Raw genomic sequence first — 23,120 nt, 5'->3', positions numbered from 1 at the left:
CAAGACAGCTTAGCACATATATAGTGGGTCTTTCCAAGAAAGTAACAAATAAAAGAAGAGGAGGAAAGAGCTGGAAAGCACCCAACCCTAGTCGAAAAATATTGGATTTTCATGCCTTGTGATGGACAGCTACTTTGGAACTGACTGATCTGGAATATTATTATGTAATATATAGTAAGATTAGTTATTTTCTTTGGTTAAGATTTCCCGAATTAGTGATAATTAGAAAAAAAAAAAAAAAAAAAAAACTCGAATCAAAACCTTTCGCTCTAAACATTTTTGAACTTAAAAGATAAAATAAGAACCATGTGTGAATGATAAAAAACCTTTGATTGTTTTTACCTTCGCAATTAACAGAAAATTTGACACAAATATTCTCCTTTTAATCTTTAATGACCATCATACCCTTGTGATTTCTATTTACCATTTTAGCCCATGCCCATCCAGTTATTTGTCCTGGCATCCATATAAAGATTTTGTGAGGAAAATCTATGTTGGTGAATGGCACGTGAACATTTGTCACTTCTATGATAATAATAATAAAAAAAAATGATTTATTTTCTTTTCGAATTTATGCAAATGAGTAGGAAATACAAGGGCATGAAAGGACTCCAACAATCCAACCTGGCCAATTAATCTTGTCCACTTCACTTCACTCCTCATTTCTCAAGCTCACTTGCAAACAACATTCACCCTCCCCTAAGCTTGAGCTTCTTTCTCTTCACAATGTCTTCACGAACACCGCCACCAAAGCCTCCATTTTTCCTCTCTTTTTTTTTCCTCCTCCTCTCCACCACCGCTAAAACCACCAACACCACTGCCACTACCACCACCACCACTACAATTGTCTCACCTACTCCCTCCCCTATCCCCTCTCCCACTCCGCGTTCCACTACTCCTTCTACACACTCCACATTAGACCCAAAACAAATCAGAGCACTTCAATCTCTTGACATACCCACTTCAAGAGACCCTTGCATACAGCCTTCCCCTCATAACTCCACCATTTGTGACTCTTCTTCCCCTTTCCGTCACCTTGTTTCTCTCCATCTCTCTAACTGCTCATCTGATGTTTCTTTCTCCTACACTGCCTTAAAATCTCTCTCCACTCTCCAATCTCTGACTTTTACTAACTGTCCTATTACTCCTATTCGCTTCCCTTCAGATCTTGCCCTTTCTCTCCACTCGTTTACTTGTATTCACTCTCTTAAACGCCTTACTGGTGTCTGGCTCTCTCATTTTGTTAATCTCACCGATCTCACTGTAAGCAATGTGCCTATCAATGCTAGTGGTCTTTTTGTAGTTCTTGGTAATATGCATAAGCTCACGTCTGTTACTATCTCAAATGCTAATGTCACTGGTTATATACCTAAACACCTGCAATTTAATCTTACCCTTGTGGATTTTTCGGGTAATAAGCTCAAAGGAAGAATACCCAGTTCAATTTCAGTTCTTGAAAATCTTGAAAGTCTCAATCTTTCCTCTAATGCTCTTACTGGTGAAATACCCACTAACATTGGTGACTTGATTTCATTAAAGAATGTATCTTTGGGGTCTAATTCATTATCTGGATCAATCCCAGATTCGATGTCAGCAATCCCAGGTTTGGTTCATGTTGATCTAAGTTCAAACCAGTTCAATGGGACAATACCAAGATTTTTTGCAGAAATGAAGCATTTGAAGCACTTGAATCTTGCAAACAATGAGTTCCATGGTGTTTTGCCTTTTAATCTTACATTTTTGAAGAGATTGGATGTGTTCAAAATTGGTGGAAATAGCAATTTGTGTTATAATCATACAATTTTGTCATCAAAATTGAAGCTTGGTATTGCCCCTTGTGATAAGCATGGATTGCCAATGTCACCACCACCTGCTAAAGATTCATCATCAGGAGGAGATAGTGAGAGCGATTCATCAGATTATGATGATAGTGAAGATGACAGTTCTAGCAACAAAGGAGATCACCATCATGGACCTAATAAGGTTGTTCTTGGTGTAGCAATTGGGCTTTCTTCTATAATCTTCCTCATTATCTTCCTTATTCTTCTTTCAAAAAGGTGTGGTTAATAATGAGAAGGTAATGTGTCTTCATTAATAGTTTAGATTAGGGGAAATTTGGTTACCAGTGATCATTTTATTATTTGATTTATTATACACTTGAGATTATGGAAGAGGGTAGTTGTAGAGTAGAAAGGGGAAAGAAGAAAGAGAAAAGAGAGAGAAGGAAACATTGTCTTATTATCTTGTCATGCCTTCGATTTTTTTTTTTCTGCTTTGATAAATTGGATTGAGAAAACAGTGTTTGCTTTTATTTTCCTCGCGCATTCGACCGTTTTGTGGTTAATTATTGAATACAGAGGGGAAAGCAGGTTGATATTGATGATGCTATATCATGAATTATGTACTTTTCTTGAGCCACAAAGATTATAATGACACTTGCTATTTCAAGTCTGTCATTTTCTTAGAGCTTGTGTTAAATTAACTCCAGAAGTATTGGATACACTAGTATATGTTGCTTGAAGTTTGATATCATGTTGGAAGTTTTATACTTTTCTGCTTGAAAATTTTTCTTCAAAAATGTTCAAATCCACTCCAGAAGTATTGGATACACTAGTATATGTTGCTTGAAGTTTGATATCATGTTGGAAGTTTTATACTTTTCTGCTTGAAAATTAAATAGTACTTTTCCCTTTATAAATTCACACTTGGGATGTTATTATACTTAAATCCGTTTGAAATATCACATTTTAATTGATGTTCAAACAAAATGAATTTTATGTTCAATTTTTCCATTTCTTTCAACCTCAAAAGTTAAGGTACAATCAAACGCAATTTTGATTTAATCTCATTGATTGATTTCTTGAATTGCTAATTTCTGGAGAACAATTTGGCTATAATATGGGTGTGAAATAACTACGAAGCTATAATAGAATGACTTTGCCCATTGGCTTGCTTCCGGCCTTTGGCCTGCCAATATCTTCCAACCTAAACTCCAGCTTTGGCTTTCCCATCTCTGTCTTGCTAGTTGTGGCTAAATATTCCTCTATCCTCACATTCAACAGAACTGCCTTTTGTTTCAGCTGATACTGATGGCCAATCTGAAATTTTCCATTTCAGTATCCCTTAATCAAAAATTACTTTTTGTTGGTGATAGCTGATGAAAATTGATGAAAAGAAGATTCAATCATAAATGACAAAACCAGCCACCATTTGGTACAAATTTTAATGGTAGATATAATTTGTCTACCAATTCCATATTAGCTGTGTACAGGTATGGTAAGAGTTTCCATATTGTTAAGTAAGAGGACCACCCCATGTGGATGAATTTCATTTCCCGCTGCAGAAATGTCTCTGAGCATTATTTTTATTTGTAATAATGACTGGTCAATCATAAGCCATCATCTACATAATTTGGTATGAAGCAGGTGTACGTATGGCTTTCTCCAAGATCCCTGAACTTTTAAGCTTCCAATGACTGTAATTGGAAATCCATTTCCAGCTTCTATTCTTGTCAAGGTACACACCCGGGATCCATTTTCAACTTGAAGCCAAACTCTTTCCATAGTGCTGCCTCAGGCTCAGTAAAGCTACTGAATTGATATAATCATCTTAAACTGTACCTTCAGTCAATAGAATCCTTGGCCAATTTCTGCATTTGAAAATTTCACACAGAACTCCACACCAGGTAATGGACATTTGTCAGTATCCCTGTATAAAAATATTTAACATGTGCTTTCAGCATAAAGAAAAATATTTAAAAGCATAGGAGAAAAAAAAAAATTTGGACAAAAAGCAAACAGTCCAATGAACGTTTAGTGGGCAAAAGAAACATTCAAGTTGGCAAAACCAGTCAAAGATCATTAAGAGTATATAAGTGCATTTTAATGCGAACAAAATATACTGAAACACCAAATTGGACTGAATCCAACTAGTCATTGAATTGGTTTTTAGTTTAACTGGTAAATGACCATTTTAAAAACACTGGCTAATACCACAACTACAAAAAGATCAAGTAGAAAGAACTAGAAAAATTATACACTGTATTTTTTGCTATTGAAACCATAATCATAAAAGAAAAAGAGGCCTAAATTTTATTTTTAGGCAGAGTGACAATAATGATTGCCACCTTCCTTTCTCCAAGCCCCTTGTTAGATTTATTCCCTACCATAGCAATCATACTCCCCACAGATCAAAGAGTAGCCCATCCTAAAAATTAAAACTTCTGAGTGAGAAAGGGATACTTGTGATTACAGAGGAAAAAGCATATAATGAAAGATAAGGGAATGTTACTATATTACCTGCTTACCATTCTTCACTTGCACATTTTACCTTTAAATGTGATTTCTGATTAACATGTCACGATTCTTTCCCTTGTTAAATCAGTCATGGACATATGATATCCATTTTGAGCCTTTTCTTTTTAAATAAATAAAAAGTTCCTTGCATTAGTAATAGAGGTACAGAATCAACAATAAAATTAGGGGCACCGCCCAAGAGTAATCCTACGAGTCTTATTACTTCCATGTGCTAAAACACTAGAGAAAAATGAGAAAGTACAAAGATATAGCCATGGATCAAGCCCCTCAAACGAAGATGGGGAAACATAAATGTCAATAAATTGACACGGCATACTTTTTAGCATCCATTTGAAAGCCAATAAAGGTTGTGAACTGGTCAGAAACATTTGAAGCGCTGGCTAACAGGGTAGGCCAAGCCAAACTTCATTGGTTATCTCCAACAGGTTAATTTTCATTTCAAATTCTTATAAAGAGAAGGTAAAAGAAAATGGTCATTTTTTTTCCACAATATACACATTTCCAATTCTCATTTACAGCTTCAAGCCTTCGGCAATATTTTTTATATTGCCTCACAGTCACATGGACTTATTGCCATATGTTATCTTGAAAAGAGTGTAAAACTAACCTCTATTTCTGACCATTTCAGCTTTCCCATGAAAACCAGTTCCCACTTGGAAGAGAGTTCCCTTTCCTCGATACCCTGTCAAGAATAATAAATAGTTGAGGAATAGATCAGAAGAGGGCGATAACCCAAAAAAAAAGGTAGGAAAGAAAAAGATTGCTATGATAGTAAAGCAAAACTTACTGTATCAAACCTCTACTACCAAAGTTTAAGACCTGTACTACTAGAACCTTCTCATATATGATCAGAAAGCCATGAAACACAATATAAAAATGCAATTTCTATTATTACACTTATCTCCATCATTCACTATCTCTTTTATGTTGCAAATGTAATGAAAAGGAATGGCTTTCAGTTTCTTAATAACTTGCAATACGAAGTGTGAACTAGAATTTACCATGACCCAGTATTCAGAGAGACCTAAACTTAAATTGTCTGAGAAATGCCGTCCTAACTCCTAATCATTATTTACAAAATTTACTTACTGGTTAAAAAGAAGAGTCGACCTTTAAGTGGCTTTGGTGAGCTCTGGTATATTCAAACTCCTCTCCAGTGATTTACCAGAAACCTCTGCAAGAACAAGTGCCATCTTTAAAATGATGAAAGCGATTAGAATCTCTCATTATGATCTCCCTTCTCGCTGACTTGGACATAAACTTCGCCATGTCATGACAGTCACTGCAGACCCTTAAATTTTTGGTTACTCGTATTGTTTTGCCAGGTGGCAAGCTCAATATTCTAAAAGCCATAGCCAACTTTTCACTGTGCCCACAGAGGGCCATTTCCTTCTCGAGGTCATTTGCATTAATCATAGCATATCTCATTTTTGGGAAGTAATTCTCTTCCTTCATCTTTGATCTAAACCTATTCAACAGAGACTCAATCTTTTGGGCTTGTGGATGTGAACCATCTCCAGCAACAAATATATGAACTTTCCTATGAACTTTCCCCTTGACCTCTATCCAACTGCAGCCAGGATTTTTCTTTAAACCCCGACTACCAATCTTCTCTCTTATACTTTTCACTTCTTCCCACTTTTCAGCCTCAGCATAGATATTTGCTAAAAGTACATAGTATCCTGTGTTCTCTGGTTCTAGTTCAAAGACACGTTCTGCTACCTTCTCTGCTAATTTGACATTATGGTGAATCCTGCACCCACAGAGCAAAGCACCCCATATTGTAGCATCAGGTTCAATTGACATTGATTTTATGAATTTGTACGCCATTGATAGTTTCCCACTGCAGGCAAGAAGATCCACCATGCAAGCATAGTGCTCCAATTTTGGCTCAATATTGCACTAATGTTGCATAATGTTAAAGAATCTCCATCCTTCATCAAGTAACCCAGAATGACTGCAAGCATAAAGCATAGAAATGAAGTCAACTTTATCGGGCTCACTCCCTGATAATCTCATTTTATTAAAGACAGCAATAGCTTCTTTGCCAAATCCATGCATTCCATACCCAGTGATCATCACAGTCCATGATATCAGATCCTTCATGGGTATCATATCAAAGAGTAACCGTGAAAGAGCTAGTGACCCACACTTCACATACATGTCAATAAGTGCGTTAGCAACATGTTGATAAAAAAAATAACCATTTCTCAGTATGTATGCATGGATCTCTTTGCCTCTATCTAAAGCAGCTAGGCTAGCAAAAGCTGGAAGAATACAAGCCATTGTTCTACCATCAGGTTTTAATTCTTGTAACATGGCAACAAACAGACTAAGAGCTTCATTGGGAACACCATTTTTTGAATACCCTCCGATCATGGTATTCCATGAGATAATGTCCTTCACAGGCATCTTCAAAAACACCAAGTTTGCATCTTCCATGCTTCCACATTTTGCATACATATCCACGAGAGAGTTACATACAAAAAGATTTGATTCCAGGCCATTTCTCCTGATGTAATTGTGCACATCCTTGCCAATTTCCAGTGATCCATCACAAGCACAAGCGTGAAGAACCATAGTGATAGTGAAAATATCTGGCCTGACACCTTCACTTTCCATTTCATGGAACAATCTAATTGCCTGTTCAGACAAACCTTCTCGAGCATACCCTGAAATCAGAGAAGTCCAAGATACAATACTTTTTTCATCCATCTTCTCAAACACTTGAATTGCGTTATCCAAGTTACTACATTTAGAATACATATCCAGTAATGTATTAGCAAAGGTCATTCTTCTACCCAAACCTGCTTTTATTGCAGAGGCATGGACAACCCTCCTGACTAGAACATTACCACAATTTGCACAGGCTGGAAGAACGCTAACAATTGTAGCTAAATCCATGCGAACTCCCAGATGCAGCATCTCTTTGAAAACCATTAGTCCTTTCTCAGGAAGATTGTTTGCCACAAAGCCACTTATCATTGAGTTCCTTGAAATAATATCTCGATCACTCACTTCGTCGAACAACTTATGTGCATTTTCAACTTTTCTAATCTTGAAGTAAAAAGTTATTAGAGAATTGACAACAGTATTATAAGAGCCAAAACCCAATTTTAGCAAAAACCCATGAGTCCATTCACCTTCCTTGACACTTCCTAGAGCTGCAAAACACTTCAAAATGCAGGAAAATGTATGGGAGTTCATTTCAATTCCCAAGGCCAACATCTTCCGAAATAAATATAGACTTTCCTCAAAATCATCTATCTTTGCATACCCACTCAACATTAGATTCCAAAGAAAAACTTCTCATTTGCAATCTTATCGAAAATTGGCCTCCCTTGTCTTATATCCCCACAATTTACATACATAAATACAAGTTTTCTTCCCAGAACACCATCAGTTGGAACCCCATTAGAGCAAATTATCGAATGAACTTGTTTGCCATCTTGTAGAGACTTAAGCTCAGCACAAAGCTGCAATATTGAACAATAAGTTCTTGTTTCAATTTCCATTTTTGGAGAAATTTCAAGCAATTGTATGGCTTTTCCAAGGTTACCCACTTCACATAATTCACAAATTTTTCTGTTGCAATCAGAGATTTGGTATTCTTCTTCTTTAATAAGCGAGAAAGAGACGGATAATGTGGTAGGAGAACTGTGCAAATTGGATGATGAAATAGTGAACTTTGGATATGATTTACTAAAAAGTGACGCATTTTGAGATTTGATACAGCTTCTTTCTCCATGTTTTTTATTATATGAAGAGACAGAGAACTTTAGTAGTGCGTTTCGGCCGTCGAAATCAACATGATGGAGAAAAAAGCGGGAAAGACAAGTTCTAACGAGAAAAGCTAGATTGGGATGGCAATTATACAAAAAGTTAGTTCTTAGGCAAATTATAGCATATTATTCTCAAATTAATGGAGCAAATCAAAGTATTATTGTTACATAAATAACAATACGTGGATAACACGCGCTAAAACAAGATGTGGTTTAGGTATTTTCGGCAATAAAGAAATGCAACAAGAGCATCAATAAACCCAATCTAATTGCATATTGAGAATCTTAGAAACTTCCCTGGAAGTATGGATGCGGTTGTTTTCCATTCTCAGTATGTTAACTTTCCATCTTTCGTTTCTTTCAGCAAGCAGCTCAAGCTCGGAAGACCCGTTCAGATTTTCAAAGGTATTTCCTTTCCTTACCTAAACCCATAAATTTTAGTCGGGACTGCGTTTTACTCTGTAAATGATACCTTATATAGATGGATCGAATTTATTTTGTGGTGAGATAATCGATTCTAATTTAGAGATACAGATTTGTATGCTATTGCTTTTATATATGCAAAGACAATATAAACCCTTTTTAAAGCCTGAAATTTCCATTTTCTGGGCTACAATTCATTCCATCTCATGAAGTTTTGGATGTCAATATTTCGATTGAGGACAGAAAATGTAAAATTTGTGAACTTTCAAACTGAGAGCTTACTTTTTGATGCAGCTTGTTAAATTTGGCTGCAATTGCAGATAGTCCCTGGGCTTTTGCTTCGCAAAACCATGTGCTTCAATTAAGTGTTTCGAGCACTAAGTCTGATGAACGTAAAAGAAGCAGACTTCCCCGGAAAGGTTCTGCATTAGGAAGAACAGAAAAGGAAGATGTGGGTAAAAAACTTCAGTTCTCTGGTGGGAAAATTCACAGATCGCCTAAACAGGAGGAGATTCTTGCGTTGTTCAGACGTATACAGTCCTCAATCTCAAAGGCATTGGCTAAGCAGAGCAATGCCAGCTTGTCCCCAACTGAATCGATTCTGGAGGTTCTTCACCAATCGAAGAAGCCAAGAGAAGGTAACCTAAATGGAAATGCTTCTTCCGGTTGTAGAAAATTTGCACATAATGATTTTACAGGTTTTTTGCTTAAAATTTCAGCTTTTTCCTTTTTCTCTCTTATTGACTTGTACAAGAACACGGGGGTTAAGGGTAACCAGAAAGATTAACTTTAGACAACATCATCTGCAATATTTTTTTTTCTTTGGTGAATTCTTTTCTTTTTATTCTTGCAGTTTCTCGTCTCTTACGCCATGCATAATTTTGAGTTTTTGGTTGCTTAAGGAACTATAAAAGGTGAAGGAGATAAGGCGTTGGCACAGAAAAGAGGTGTTGCCAAGAAGGAAAATACGCTAGACAATGATGTGCAAGACTCGGCAGCAAACTTCAACTTAACTAGGCCACCGACAAATTTTGTTAGGAGGTCCCCAATACCACCTACAACAATCCCAACGGGAAACACTATTGAGTTGAACAGTGATTCATCAGCGACTAAAGAAGAGAAAAAGTTGGTGATGCCACCAAAAATAGATGAAATGAAACTGCCAGAGCTGAGGGAGCTGGCGAAGTCTAGGGGAATGAAGGGCTACTCCAAGTTGAAGAAAGGTAAACTCTTGGAATTGCTAAGGTCTTCAAAGCTTTGAATAAAAGCTTCAGAATTATTGTTTGTAGCTTGTTCAGTCCCATATAATTTCGGTGGCTGTAGGACGGACGAACGAATGCAATTGGATTCTTGATTTTAAACATAATATTCAAGAATTTTGCAATTATATATTTTAATTGGGATTTATAGCTTTAAACTCGATCTTTTCGTTGGTCCTTAGAACTCATATGGCAACTAATTGTGAAAGACTCCATGAGCATAACGCCCTGAAACCATTCCACCGAGTTCTTAAAGATTCAACATAAAACTAAATTGCAAGACATGCAAAAAATTTCTGAACATCTAAAAAAAATCCACTAACACAGGGAATACTTCGCTAACCTAGCCATTTGCTATCACGTAACTTTTGGGTTGTACCGCCCGCCTAATAAACCACATCACCACCTCTGTTAGAATGCATCAAACACAATTCATTCCGAAGTCCGATGCATGACCATAAGAATCTAAATTAAAAAACGAACCACAATTATTTGGGTAAAGAATGGCCAAATCGAATTTTAGCAATTATGTAAGTAAAGCAATGATATACTCACATATAAGTAAAGCACGCACAATTAAAATAGAATGATGACCAGAAATAGTATTTCAGATTCTAACCAATCCAAAATTATAGTAAACAAGATTCTACCAAATCCAAAATTCTCTTCAGAAGTTACATAACTCCCAACAAAATAAAAAGACATTCTGCAAAATATTACTTGAAAAACCAACACTTTCTACGATGTAATATTCTGGGCCTTGTTGAGGATGACACCTTCATATTTCACCTGAAACCACTTCATTGCATCCTCCTTGGTAACCCGGTGCTGAATACCGACCTTTGACTTGCATCTTCTGCGACGACCAACGCGATAGCCTGGACGCTCCAAAACAACATAGAAATCCATACCATAAATACCAGTTGAAGGATCATACCTGCAAAGAAATAAAAATATCAAGATCAGCTTATCACACAAGATTGAATTTGAATTAGAATTACAATAATAAACCAAATGATTTCACTTTCAAGGTAGCAATAAGCATGCTCTAATAACTTAGAATATGGAACACCGTTAGTTAGCAATGTTTACAAGGTGCATTTGTCTCGTGCAAATGGACAATACTGCTACAAGGTAAAGCCATACACAAACAATAGAAAAATGAAAATAAGAATACAAGATATTATTATGATTCTTTTTGAATAAGCATACTTTTAAAAGCCAACTCTAAACATAGATTGTTGGCCAATAAAATCATTTCAATAAATACTCCAAACTATCAAAGAATCAAAATGCTATACATACTACCATTCAAATGGAAATAAATGGGCAGGTAAATCAACAAAGGTTCCACCCATAAAAACTAGTGTAACACCATCAGTCAAACCACATTTTAAACAATAGGTATAACAACATCAAAGCATATATCCTAATTCCTAATTCCAAATTCAACCAAAGATTGATTTTGCTGTATCCGATAAAGCATTTGCATTTAATTAAATGGAAACTACAGCCAACATGATCAAACAAACAAGACTCACTTGATGCCAAGATCAATGTGCTCCTGGATTCCAAATCCAAAGCAACCAGTGTCACTGAAGTTTCTTCTCAACAGCTCGTATTCCTTCACTTTCAAACCACTTTCAAGTAGCTGCATAGCTTTGTCCCCCCTCACGGTCACATAGCAAGCAATCTTTTCATTACGCCTGATACCAAAAGATCGAACAGTGTACCTAGCTGCCCATATCCGATATCAACAAACAACATTCTATATTAAAATTACGACACAATATAGCAAAATTGACAAAGACACTGCGTGGAAAAAAATTAACAAAGATACTGTGCCTAGCATTATACCCTTAGAGAAGACAGGAGTCTGACCGCTAAGTTGCTCGAGCACCTAAAGGCAAAATCAATGGATGGATATTTCAGATCAGAGTAACGAAGGCTAAAAGAAAGAGCATAAATAAGAGAAATTAAAAAGAAGGTTAAAGAATACCTTAGCAGCACGAGTGAGCCTATCACCGCTTTCTCCGACGGATATATTTAGTACAAGCTTCTGTACCTTAATCTCTCTCATTGGGTTTGAGAGCTTCTTCTCCGAAGCCTAAATCACCATAGTAACAGAATCAGCAGACACACAGAATCAATCAGTAAACATAGCTGACATAAGAGTTACGAGTTAAAATGCAGGAAGAGAAACAGCGGCAGAGATCGAAGAGATACCATTTTTGTTGTTTGAAGGAGATCCTTGTAGACAGAGAAGCGGAGGCTGGAGAGAACGTTCAGTTTGAGGTATTAGGGTTATCTTATAAACAATGGGAAGGGAGGGCTAGGGTTTTGTAATTGTATTCGTAGATAGTTAAATTACATTCCTATCCACAACTTGAGTGACGCCAATTGACAATTCTGTCCTTCATTGTCATTGAGTTAGGTAATTTTCCATCTGTGGCAGTGGCGGAAGTAGACTGTACTACCCTTTTTATCTTTGGGCCGTGCATTTTTAATGTCCAACACATTAATACAAATAGAAATTCGCTAATTGCTATATGTTCGACCCATCAACAAAAAATAGACTCCAAGATTAGCATGGCCCAAATTGTTTTAAACTTTTTCTTATTTTATATATATATATAATTTTTAAGGTGATTTTGCTTCAACGTGTTATATAAATAAAAATAGTAATTAATTTTTTAAAAAAATTAATATTGATTTGTTATTTTTAAATAATTAAAAAATGATAAAAATATTAATTTGAAAACTATAAAAATTTTATTAGTGTTAATTATTTTTAATAAGGTTAATGAAGTCCAATCTAAACTAAAACAAATGAAAAAGCTGAAAATTCTCTCTCCATTGACTATTCTATTTTTTATAAATTTTTGAAAATTCTTTTATTTTTTATAATTTGACTGGATATATTTTTCTAAAATATAATTTTTAATTAGATATGTATATATAATTTTAGGCACTTGAAACTTTTTAAATTTTAGTCTTTCAATTTTATTTCTCTAATATATATATAGCCTTCCCTTTTGTTTTGTTTTTCTTCCTCTTTATCACTTTTATTTTGTGATTATTTTGTAAATTTTATGTAATTGTGTTTGGTGCAAGCAGAAGTATGATTTATAACCAACCAAGCTATTACCCTTTCCTTCTTTTTGGTCAAAACGTCGAGTTTTTTTTGGGTTGGATTAACCAAGCTCCAAGCTCCAACTGTGAGACTCACGTTTTTTATTTTTTATTCAAAAAATTTGTAAAACTTGAAATATTGTGATAATAATGGAATGAAAGTGCATCAACCGGGTAGTTCTCAAAGTTAGGATAAAATAGCATGTCAGGTCTACAGTTAATACGGTTAAATTATAATTTTTAAGTCACTTCATATTAATTATTAATTGATTTATGACCTGGTGTTAGAATTAGAGTAATATTTAAAAATAAAACAATCTTTTATAACATCATTTAAAAATAACAAAAATTATATGATAAATTGATCGTGAAATATATTATAAAATTGTATCTCATTAAGATATGTTGAAAAAGTTATAATATTAAATTGTGTCTTTTTAAGTATCTTGCAAACCTTTTATCAAAGTAGAGGTGTCAAAAAGGATTAGCGTTTCGGATTCTGACACGGTTTCACCTAACACGTGACATATTATGATCAACACGAACACGACATAAAAGATTAGGAAGGAAACACGAACATGACACGTGTAACTCGTCTAATATCATAAACAGGTTAAGTGAGTCATATTGACCTATATACGACCCGTATAATCCGCTTGATAATATAAGCAGGTTAAGTGGGTCGTGTTTACCTGTACACAATCCGCTTAACCTACTTAAATAAGTTAAATGTTAACTTATTTAACTCAAATTATATTTAAAAATAATTTTTCATACATAAATTATTCAAGATTTATAACTAAAATAAAAATTAATACATTAATAAAGTTTAAATAGGGTTTTAGTTGGATATTTATATCTCACGCTAAAATTACTTTTTTACTTTTAAATAAACGAATCACTCGCCTAATTCGCATGTCGACCCATGACACAACACGTTTATATTCGTGTCATAAATGGGTGATTCATTCATGACACGAACCCATTTAACCTCAACCTTAACCCTTTTATTTCGCGTATTAGGTGAACCAGGTTCTCATGTCATGACCCATTATAACACCCTACCAATGTATGCAACAGCAAAAGTCATGTACGGTATGACTTGCATAAAAAAATGCACACACACTATTAACTTATTTTTAATAGTGATAATAATTTTGAGAATTTAACTAATTATATCGAAATAAGAAATTATGTATTTTTTTATTTTATGTTTATGATTTATTATAAATAATTATTTATTTATTTGAAATATCAGTGTATTATACTTATTTAGTCTAGTATATTATAAGTGTGTGTGTGTTATACTTTTTTTTAAAATTATTGTATCTTGTACACACCAATCTAATATCATTTATGAACTAATATATATTTATTAGTAGTTAGGATATTTATGCAAATATAGTAATACACACCTATCTTCATTTTCGGAATTTGCTTTTCTTCTCTCTCCCCTGCGTTATTACCAATGACAATTTCCCTTTTTTTCTTTTTTCAATTGATTAGGAATAACAGAAGTTTTTTTCTTTTTTTCTTTTTTCAATTGATTAGGAATATCAGAAGTAGAAGAACATTATTTGAAGCAAATGTCTTGTTCATCGCAATAGAGTGTGGGACCAAGTAACTGCACATTATCTACTGATGACCTCTTAATGAATTAATTAAGGATAAACAGATGGTAATTTATGATATTTAATTAATTGCGGTTAAGATTAAATACAAAATGCAGGAATCCAGTTGATATATAATAGAATTGGGATGGACAAGAATAAAGAAAGCGGAATTGAATATTGATATGTGTTTAAATTGAAATACTATTTATTTTTGGATTTTTCTACAATACAATTCTACACCCATACAGAACTCTCTTTTTGTATCATTTGTCAATGTTAGCCTGCTATTGCAAGTAACCAAGGCTGGTTAAATCCAATTATATATTTTTTTATCAAAATTTTGATTTTTTTTCTCTCATAAAATTTTCATTATTATTTTTTTATATAAAATGTGAAGAACTTTTTTTTGAAGATAAAAATAAATCCTATACATATCAATAATTTTATATGAAATATTAATTGTATTATTTTATGTAAAGATAAACTATTAACAAATTGGTCTTAACAAAAATATAGAATTTTAGAAAATACTATTAAGAATAGCAAAGAATAATTTTAGATAATTATTTTTATAAAAAATTAAAAATGATTCTAATACCTTATTAAAATTTTCACAAATTTAAAATTTTGTATTAATTATAATATGATTATGTAATATCTGTTATTTTAAAAAAATATAAATAAATTTAAGGTAAAAACTATAATTAATTAGAAGTCACAAGATATTATTTATATAGTTCAATTTATATAATTAGATTTTATAAAAGTGAGAGGTTTTATAAGTCATATATTTAAGTTATTTAATTTAATTTTATTAATTAAAAACTATTTTATTAAGAAGATAATGGGAATTCGTGTATATATAATATAGTGTCAATTGCATAAATACATAATAAATGTTTTAACAATAACATAAATAAAAATTTATAATTATTTATTAAAATTTTTAAAAATTCATTTTGGGTAAATAAAATTTGATGTATTAAATAATTATTTTATCTTTAAAACTTTTAATTTTTATAATTGTTTTGAAAAGAATAATGTTTTATTTACACAATTAAACAATAACATTTATATTTAATAATAATAAATAAATATTCTATTTTTGATAACCTATTATATAAATAATAAGTTGTTAAAGCCATTTTGAATCCAATGGTTTATATTTAACTATTTTAAATATAATGGTAAAAATAGTTTCTGTTTTAATACAAAATTTTAATATCTGTATGGTAGTTTTACCCTTTATTTTTTTTAATATGAAAAGACACTTGATTTTTTTAATTTTTAATGCAGCGTGAAAATTTGAAATTTTGATATACATCATTAAATTTAGCTCTGGATGCAAAAAATGACATGCAAGAAGATTAATTATTATTTATTTGCAAAATCAAGTACTATTAAAGCTCTCCATCCATCTGGCACTGGGAACGTGGTGCTCTTTCAAACTTGTTGTTCCCGCAAGAATGATTGGATTTTGATCGTGTGTGAAGGAGAGAAAGAGAGATATAATAGAGTAGGAAATGTCAAAAAATTAAAAATTTAAAAAAAATATATAGGTATATATTACATTTGAAAATTTAATTTTTGGTCCCACTGTTTTTATTTTGGTTTTTTAATTTTGAATTTTTAATAATTTATGAAACTTTTTAGAAAATATAAAATATCTTATCTTCTTACAATGTCCTAAATAGTTATTATCTTCTTCAGACTTGGCTTCCGTATAATGTAAACTACTCTGCTTTTATATATATCGAGAATAAATGACTCATACTAAATTATTTTTAAATTAATCAAAAATTTTAATTTTTTAAATGCAATAATGAATTTATTGATACATTAAAAAATTACTGTTATTATAATTTGAAATAAGTGAAAAAGAAAACTAGAGCTACAGTTACAGGATAGTATGAAAGGAATATATTTTATGACAATAACTTGTGGCTAGTATGATCGAGATTATATTTATTTGTATAATATTGTCTCCATTTCATAATACTTGTTACATTTGAGAAAATAGTTTGTTCCAAAATAATCGTCATATTTGTAGTTCCAAGGAATAATAAATACTTTATTTCCATGTTTACTCTTTATATATGACCAATAATTATTACTTCAATTTAATGATTTTCTTAGAGAATTATTATTAAATTAAGGGTAATACAGCCAATTTACTCAATAATTTATTATAAATGAATAAATTTAATGATTTTCTTAAGAAATGTGAAATTCCAAATGTGACAAATATCATGAAACAGATATAGTATTAACTTCATGATTTGCATGACAGCGAGCATCATAAAATTTTCAATGGAGCTAGAAATATACCAAAATAAACAAATAAATAAATTTTAGATTTAAACCGAACAATAAGAAATTAATTTAGCATGAATATGATTCCAATATAAACATTGATTTTATGACCTTTTTAATGTGAGTTTAGTTATAAAAAGTTATCAAATAGATCTATCTATCTTCTATTTTGAAATATTGGAGTAAATTAAAATATAGACAGAGAAACTGCAAAGCGCGTCAAATATGAGAATGACATTGTATTGCATGATAAATAGATAAATAATATTAATACCCATAACCTTTGGAAATAAGGCAAAAATTAATTTGTTAAGATATAATGAGAGTTGCAATTTATTATTTTTATTATTTTTCTTATAAGAAGAAAAATAAGCAATATAGCTAATCCGGAATTAATCTGTTTTACAATGGTGAAGAAAATATACAGTCGAACCTAAGCGATGTCAAATGACAATTCTATCCTTCCATTGTCATTCATTTGGGTAATTTCAGATATGGCTGTGGCGGAGGCATTCTGTATTTACATTTTATATTTTTATGCCGTGTATTTATAATGTCCAGCACATTAACACAAAAACAAATTCGCTAATTGCTGTATATTCCACCCAACAACATGAAATAGACTCCAAATTGTTTTATACATATAGTTTTATGCATTTTCTTATTATTACTTTATATATATATATATATATATATATATATATATATATATAAGGTGAATATTTTCTTTTTCAATGTGTTACACGAAAGAAAGATACTAATTATTTCTAAAAAATATTTAATAAAAATATATTGTTTTTAAATAATTATAATAAAATGATAAAAAAATATTAATTTAAAAACAATAAAATTTTAAGTGCATTATTTTTTTATAAGTTTTTGAATTTTTAATTATTTAATGAGATACACATATGTAACTAGGTTTGAAAAAAAAAATTCTAATTCTAAAATGAGTAATTTGGCCATATTTTTTTAATTTTACTCTTTCAAAATTTTCTAATATATATATGTATTTATTATTTTGTCACCTTTGTTCTTTCTCTATTAACCAGAAAGGTCCATTTTTGGGTTGAATGGAAGCTTGGTTAAGTTAATTGAGTCTTAATTTTTTTTAGGTAAGTTAACCAAGTCTTTTAATTATTTTTATTTAAAAAAATTGTACAACTTGAAAAACAGTGATCATGATGGAATGAAATTGCACAACTTAGCCTCTAATGAAAATAAAAATATAGGATTAATCAGCACATTCATTGGCAAATTAATCAGTATAGAGTTAATTCATATATTGCGAGATAGAAATTGCAAATGCAGGCGCTATACTTCATCGCTCTGGCCAAACTAATGTAATTTCTATCGGTGATTTGAATTTAAAAAAAAAAAAAAAAAGAAAAAAAATAAAAGCAACACAAAAAATTATAATTTTTTATTGGAAACAAATATTGTATATAAATTGTATTTATATATGTATCATTCAATTTGTGATGACATGTATGCCTTTAAAACAATTTCCAGTCACTTAGATAGAAAAGGTGAATTAAATAAAAAATTGAAAGAAAAAGGGAAGTCTCCTCCAGCTTTGTATGGTAACTATTGAGCAACTATACAACCCGAGTCAAAGCAGTAAAAACACACCTTAAAATATATGAATCAAGACCCAATTCATCAGGCTAAATCCATCATTGATCAACAATGCTATACCCATGCAGTGCAAGTTCTAGATGTGCACGCAAGAAGAATAACCTTTAAGCTCCATTTGCTCCGAGTTAAAACATGTTTACTCGGAAAAACCATGGGAGTACAAAAGCTATAACCAGGCATGCCATCAGAAAGTTACAAAAGGGTTGTCCGCGCCAACAACTTCCACCCCTGTCTGATGAGCTACTATTGGTACCGATAAATCTCCTTTGATTCCACTCTTCCACAAACCTGTTATCCCCAACACCTGTAATATTCTTTGCTGCTTCCCCACAAATTTCACAAATTCTGCATTAAGAGAAGTAAGAATTCTGGTTCATATTGATAATCCATGGCCCATTTTCATATAAAGCATCTGAAGGTTTTTATTATAAATAAAATAATTCACAGAATAACAGAAAGAATGAATGAACTGAGAAAACTATAAATTTGTCGTTCAAAGTGATAAATAAGAGCCTGATGTGCAGAACAGAGAAATACTTTAATGCAATCATAAAGTGTTCTTATGAGCACATGAAAATAAAGTTAATGATGCAACCAACATAAGCTCAATTCAAAGATGATAAGTATTTACTAATATACATTTATGGACACTCAGATTGGACATGGGTTTCATCTGAACTAGAATGTGAGTTCATAACATTTAGTAGTGGAGTCATGGAAAAATTTGTGCACTTCAAACTGACCCAAATCCAACACCACCATGGTCAGAATTTGTATGCTTTACACTCACACTCACAAACAGAATAACCGAAACAGCCTTCCAATAGGATGACAAATTCATGTTCCACATTACATATTACAACTTGCTTCACAACTTGAATAAAAGAAATTGAATACCTAATTAGTCTAATTGCCTAAATATTGTAAGTGCACAAGAGACGTTTCCAAGAATTCCCACAACAGTAATGGCATACATTTCCCTTGAAATTCACTAATGAAAGATAGATACCCTGTGTACTTGGATTGTACAAACTCTGGCACTTTCTAAGGAAAATTCATAATAAATATGAAAAACAACAATGCATCTAATGTCCCAAAAGCATCTATTGCAAGCAATGCATCCATTTTCGTAACCTAGCTAAAGCCATTATGATGACTGCAGTTCCGTTCACAAGCTAAAATTCAAGAAACCCAGAAGTCAGATAGTTCACCAACTTCACTAGATACTTTGGTGATAGTGTCTCAAACATATACATTTAAATCATGAAGCGTAATAAAATATTGATCATTTGTACTTTTATTATACTTCTTAGATGGAAAATGCCATGGTTAATTGAAGAAGAGGATAGGTTAAAACCTTTTTCTTACAATCATCTGAAGGAATTTCTCTCACCTAGTTTCATTTACATCACAAAGTCCAACTATATTGTTCCCCCAGGAGTTCACCAAACTTAAGAACTGAACTCAAGGCCATGCTTGAGGTAATGACGTTAAATTCAGATAAATGGCAAAACATCATAGCTTATTTCATTGGCATCGCAAGTTATATAATAAGCCACTAATGATTTGAAGTCTCAACCAATCCAATCCAATCCAATCCAATCTTACGTATTAGCGCACACAAACAGAAAGCAAACCTCATATTAAGACTCTGCTTTTAACAATAGAAAAGTTTACCTGTTTCCTTTTAGCTTAAACCAGGCCTCAGCACAATAAGCATGTACAATGCCGAGCTCATCTTTACACCCACAACCTAGCTGAATTAGATCTGTCCGAGAGTCAGGGGCATCGGTTACCAACAATCCCTCAGAATTCAAGTGACAAATCCTGCAAACCGTTTCTCTATCCCAATCCAAAACACTGCCTCCACCACCACCTGCACATTTCATATCAATCACACATGATTGCTTCTCACCTTTAGACACTTTTGTCTTTGACTTATCTGCAGTTATCTTACTTTGCCCCAAATCAGAGCCCTTGATTTCCAATTGCCCATTTCCTCCACTAATAGGAATATTCTCTTCTGAATTTACCAATATTACTGTCTCAAGCACAGTCACATCCTGATGATTTTGTTGCCGAACTTCACTCAACGTCTCGCCATTTTCTCGCCTAATACATGCCTCCTGAGCTATTACTGTACAACTCAGTCCAAATTCATCAACTTTTATGCTCAAATCCTTGTTTTCTGCATTGTTGCTCAGGATCTCTCCTGAATTTATCACCATCGTCCTCTCAGGAGTGACCTCATTAACTAAAATACTTGAATTTCCACCAATTGCTTCATCCAATGGCTTGTCAATTCCTCTCCCACCGCTTGCCTCCTGATCTGCTACTATTTTAATTGACTCCAGTCCATTTGCTTTTGCATCAACACCCTGACTTTTCCCACTTGCAATTGTCTCTCCTGAATTTAAAACAACTTGATTCTCTGACACAATCCCATTACCCGAATTGCTTGAATCCCCACTTCCTTGCTTAACTTGATTCTGACCCCCATCAACTAATCTATTTTCATGCGTTTCTAGATCCATTAATCTTGCCAATATAATCTACAACTCTCAAAAACCTCCAAATAGAAATCCAATGTTAGCAGTGATTACACAAACATGTAGTCTGCAATATTATCTATACAAATTAGTAGCCCAAAAACTGCCAAACAAACAACTGTACTTCATACTTGAAAATCAAACGTATCCAAAAGAAATGACCAAACGGCAACGAAACAAGCTTAATAACGCTAATTAACTGGAAAAGGAGATTGCTTCGAAGAGAAAAACAAAAACCCAGATCATTACCTACGCCTTTTGGATAACTTCAAGTCCACGGATAAAAACCGTCCAGTTATATCTCCACCAAAGCGTTTACTTCAAATGTTACACACGTTAAAAACGAGATAGAAACAGAGGGATCTAAATATGTGAAGAGGTGTTATCTCCAAGTGAAACCACAACAAATAGTGTCTCTGCACATAATAGTTGATATCATGGCCACCGAAGAAGATGATGTGACAGAGATAGAGAGGATTAGGTGGATACAAATATCTGGAACTAGCAAGCAAGAGGTGGAGTGGGAATGAATTAACTAATGAATAATTTACTGATTACGTTAACGTAGACCAAGATAAGAATTGGATACTCGAAAAGAAATTGTTTGTATTTATGGTTCATTTTTTATTGGATAACTGTTCTTGTCCCAAAAAAATTTCCATCAATGCAAATTTATTGCGCGTGAATGTTCAAGAGTAAACGCTGACGATTAATACGTTTAGATACAATGATTATGGTTATACCCCAATAAATCTTTTCCTTTTAAAAAACCCCCAAAAAAAAAAAAAGAAGAAAAAGAAGACTCTTTGTGAATGGATAATGAAGGACAGAACAACAGACAGATAGTACCGGTGGAGGTGGAAGAGATTGATGTCATTTATTGTTTTGTCATTCAGTGAATTTTGACTCTTTAATAGTTAATAACTATGGTATAGTCTTAGGTTTCTTTCTTCTTCGGTGATTGTTGAAATTCTTTGCTTCAAACGCCCAGTACGTTGTGATATGCCAGTTCTTTTCACTTTGTTTTTTTCTATTTTTTCACCTTTGCGGAATTAGAAAGAAACGAATAAATACTTGGGAAAAATTTCCTTATATTTTTTATTTGTTTAGGTAGTTTTTAAATATGAGAATTTTCAGAAAGAGAATTATCCTATTGCTTAGTTTAAATTATGCCCTTAAGAATTCTTTGCCTTTTTTTGTAGGAAGAAAATGTATATATATATATATATATATATATATTTAGTATTTTAATAGATCTCGTTTCGTTATGGATAAACTTTTGAATTTTAAACAAAATATGGATAAACTTGGGTTATATTGATATCATTTTGTGTCCAATTAGAAATATACTGCTAGATTTCAATATCGATCTTGGATAAACTCGGATTACTTAATATTGAGTTGTTCAGCAAAATTAAATTTTTTAGATAAATTAAATATTATATGAATTAATTGTTCCACTGATATGTTATCAAACACTGTAAAAATAATGTTTAATACTTTGACTATCCACAAAGATCAAAACGCTGAAAGTTACTTAGAAAATTGACGATAAACTGTCGTTATTTGGTTTGCATAGGCATTTCAATCACATTCGACTTAGGAGAATATGCCTCAAAAGAAAAGGAAAGATATTGAAATTTGAAAATTTATTTATTTTGGTTTCTTTAGGGTTTAAAAAATTATATCTCACTCCAATTTCTATTTTCTCCCCTATTTGCAACATGTTCTTAAATATTCTGTTAAATTTAACAGTTTTTATTTTCTTTTTTAAGTATTAAGAGAAGGGGAATTTGAATCTATCAGACTATATATGCATTTACCACCGAGTTATCTCTCGAAAAATATGTTAATTGGAATTTTAAATTGGTAGAAATGATCATGTATACTAATAAGATGATTTTCAAGGACTAACTGTGGACAAAAATTGTGGGGCTAGGGGTCCTGATCTTCATAAACATAATCATAATTTTCCTTCGATAATCCTATTTTTAGTTGCATTTTGACTTGGAATTCCTAGTGGATATTTATGACAAAAATCTCAACTCACAACAGGAATCCAAGTTGTATATGCCCAAAATAATATAATAGGAAG

The 23,120-nt window shown here is 32.4% G+C and overlaps 5 protein-coding genes across 5 annotated transcripts; 2 read left to right on the top strand and 3 right to left on the bottom strand.

The window, feature by feature from the left end:
- Positions 1-621: 621 nt before the first annotated feature.
- Positions 622-2,456, top strand: RLP51 (receptor like protein 51). Its single transcript, XM_012236420.4, has one exon. The coding sequence runs from the start codon at positions 727-729 to the stop codon at positions 2,065-2,067; it is 1,341 nt and encodes a 446-aa protein (XP_012091810.1). The 5' UTR covers positions 622-726; the 3' UTR covers positions 2,068-2,456.
- A 702-nt stretch (positions 2,457-3,158) lies between these two features.
- Positions 3,159-8,224, bottom strand: DOT4 (Pentatricopeptide repeat (PPR) superfamily protein; the record flags this gene model as incomplete). The annotated part of the gene is given in 3 exon segments (XM_089716407.1): positions 3,159-4,998; positions 5,406-7,621; positions 7,624-8,224. Coding segments are annotated over 2 exon segments (2,745 nt in total), but the record flags the coding sequence as incomplete, so codon positions are not given.
- On the top strand, positions 8,208-9,918 carry LOC105649691 (Rho termination factor). Its single transcript, XM_012236419.4, has 3 exons — positions 8,208-8,503; positions 8,842-9,159; positions 9,424-9,918. Exons 1-3 carry the CDS (start codon positions 8,404-8,406, stop codon positions 9,780-9,782), a joined length of 777 nt encoding a protein of 258 aa, XP_012091809.1. The 5' UTR covers positions 8,208-8,403; the 3' UTR covers positions 9,783-9,918.
- Positions 9,919-10,356: 438 nt separating this feature from the next.
- LOC105649690 (Ribosomal L5P family protein) lies at positions 10,357-12,157 on the bottom strand. The gene is made up of 5 exons (XM_012236418.4): positions 12,007-12,157; positions 11,780-11,887; positions 11,638-11,680; positions 11,322-11,517; positions 10,357-10,717 (listed from the first exon to the last, which is right to left on the bottom strand). Exons 1-5 carry the CDS (start codon positions 12,007-12,009, stop codon positions 10,519-10,521), a joined length of 549 nt encoding a protein of 182 aa, XP_012091808.1. The 5' UTR covers positions 12,010-12,157; the 3' UTR covers positions 10,357-10,518.
- A 6,083-nt stretch (positions 12,158-18,240) lies between these two features.
- Positions 18,241-21,806, bottom strand: LOC105649689 (hypothetical protein). Its single transcript, XM_020685645.3, has 3 exons — positions 21,275-21,806; positions 20,154-21,045; positions 18,241-18,821 (listed from the first exon to the last, which is right to left on the bottom strand). Exons 2-3 carry the CDS (start codon positions 21,008-21,010, stop codon positions 18,602-18,604), a joined length of 1,077 nt encoding a protein of 358 aa, XP_020541304.1. The 5' UTR covers positions 21,011-21,045; positions 21,275-21,806; the 3' UTR covers positions 18,241-18,601.
- Between the last annotated feature and the right edge of the window lie 1,314 nt (positions 21,807-23,120).

This window comes from Jatropha curcas, chromosome 11 (assembly GCF_041381405.1).
Source record: "Jatropha curcas cultivar XTBG-Jc1 chromosome 11, XTBG_Jcur_1.0, whole genome shotgun sequence".
In the NCBI taxonomy this organism is placed as follows: Eukaryota; Viridiplantae; Streptophyta; class Magnoliopsida; order Malpighiales; family Euphorbiaceae; genus Jatropha; species Jatropha curcas.
This window is presented reverse-complemented; position numbering and strand designations above follow the sequence as displayed.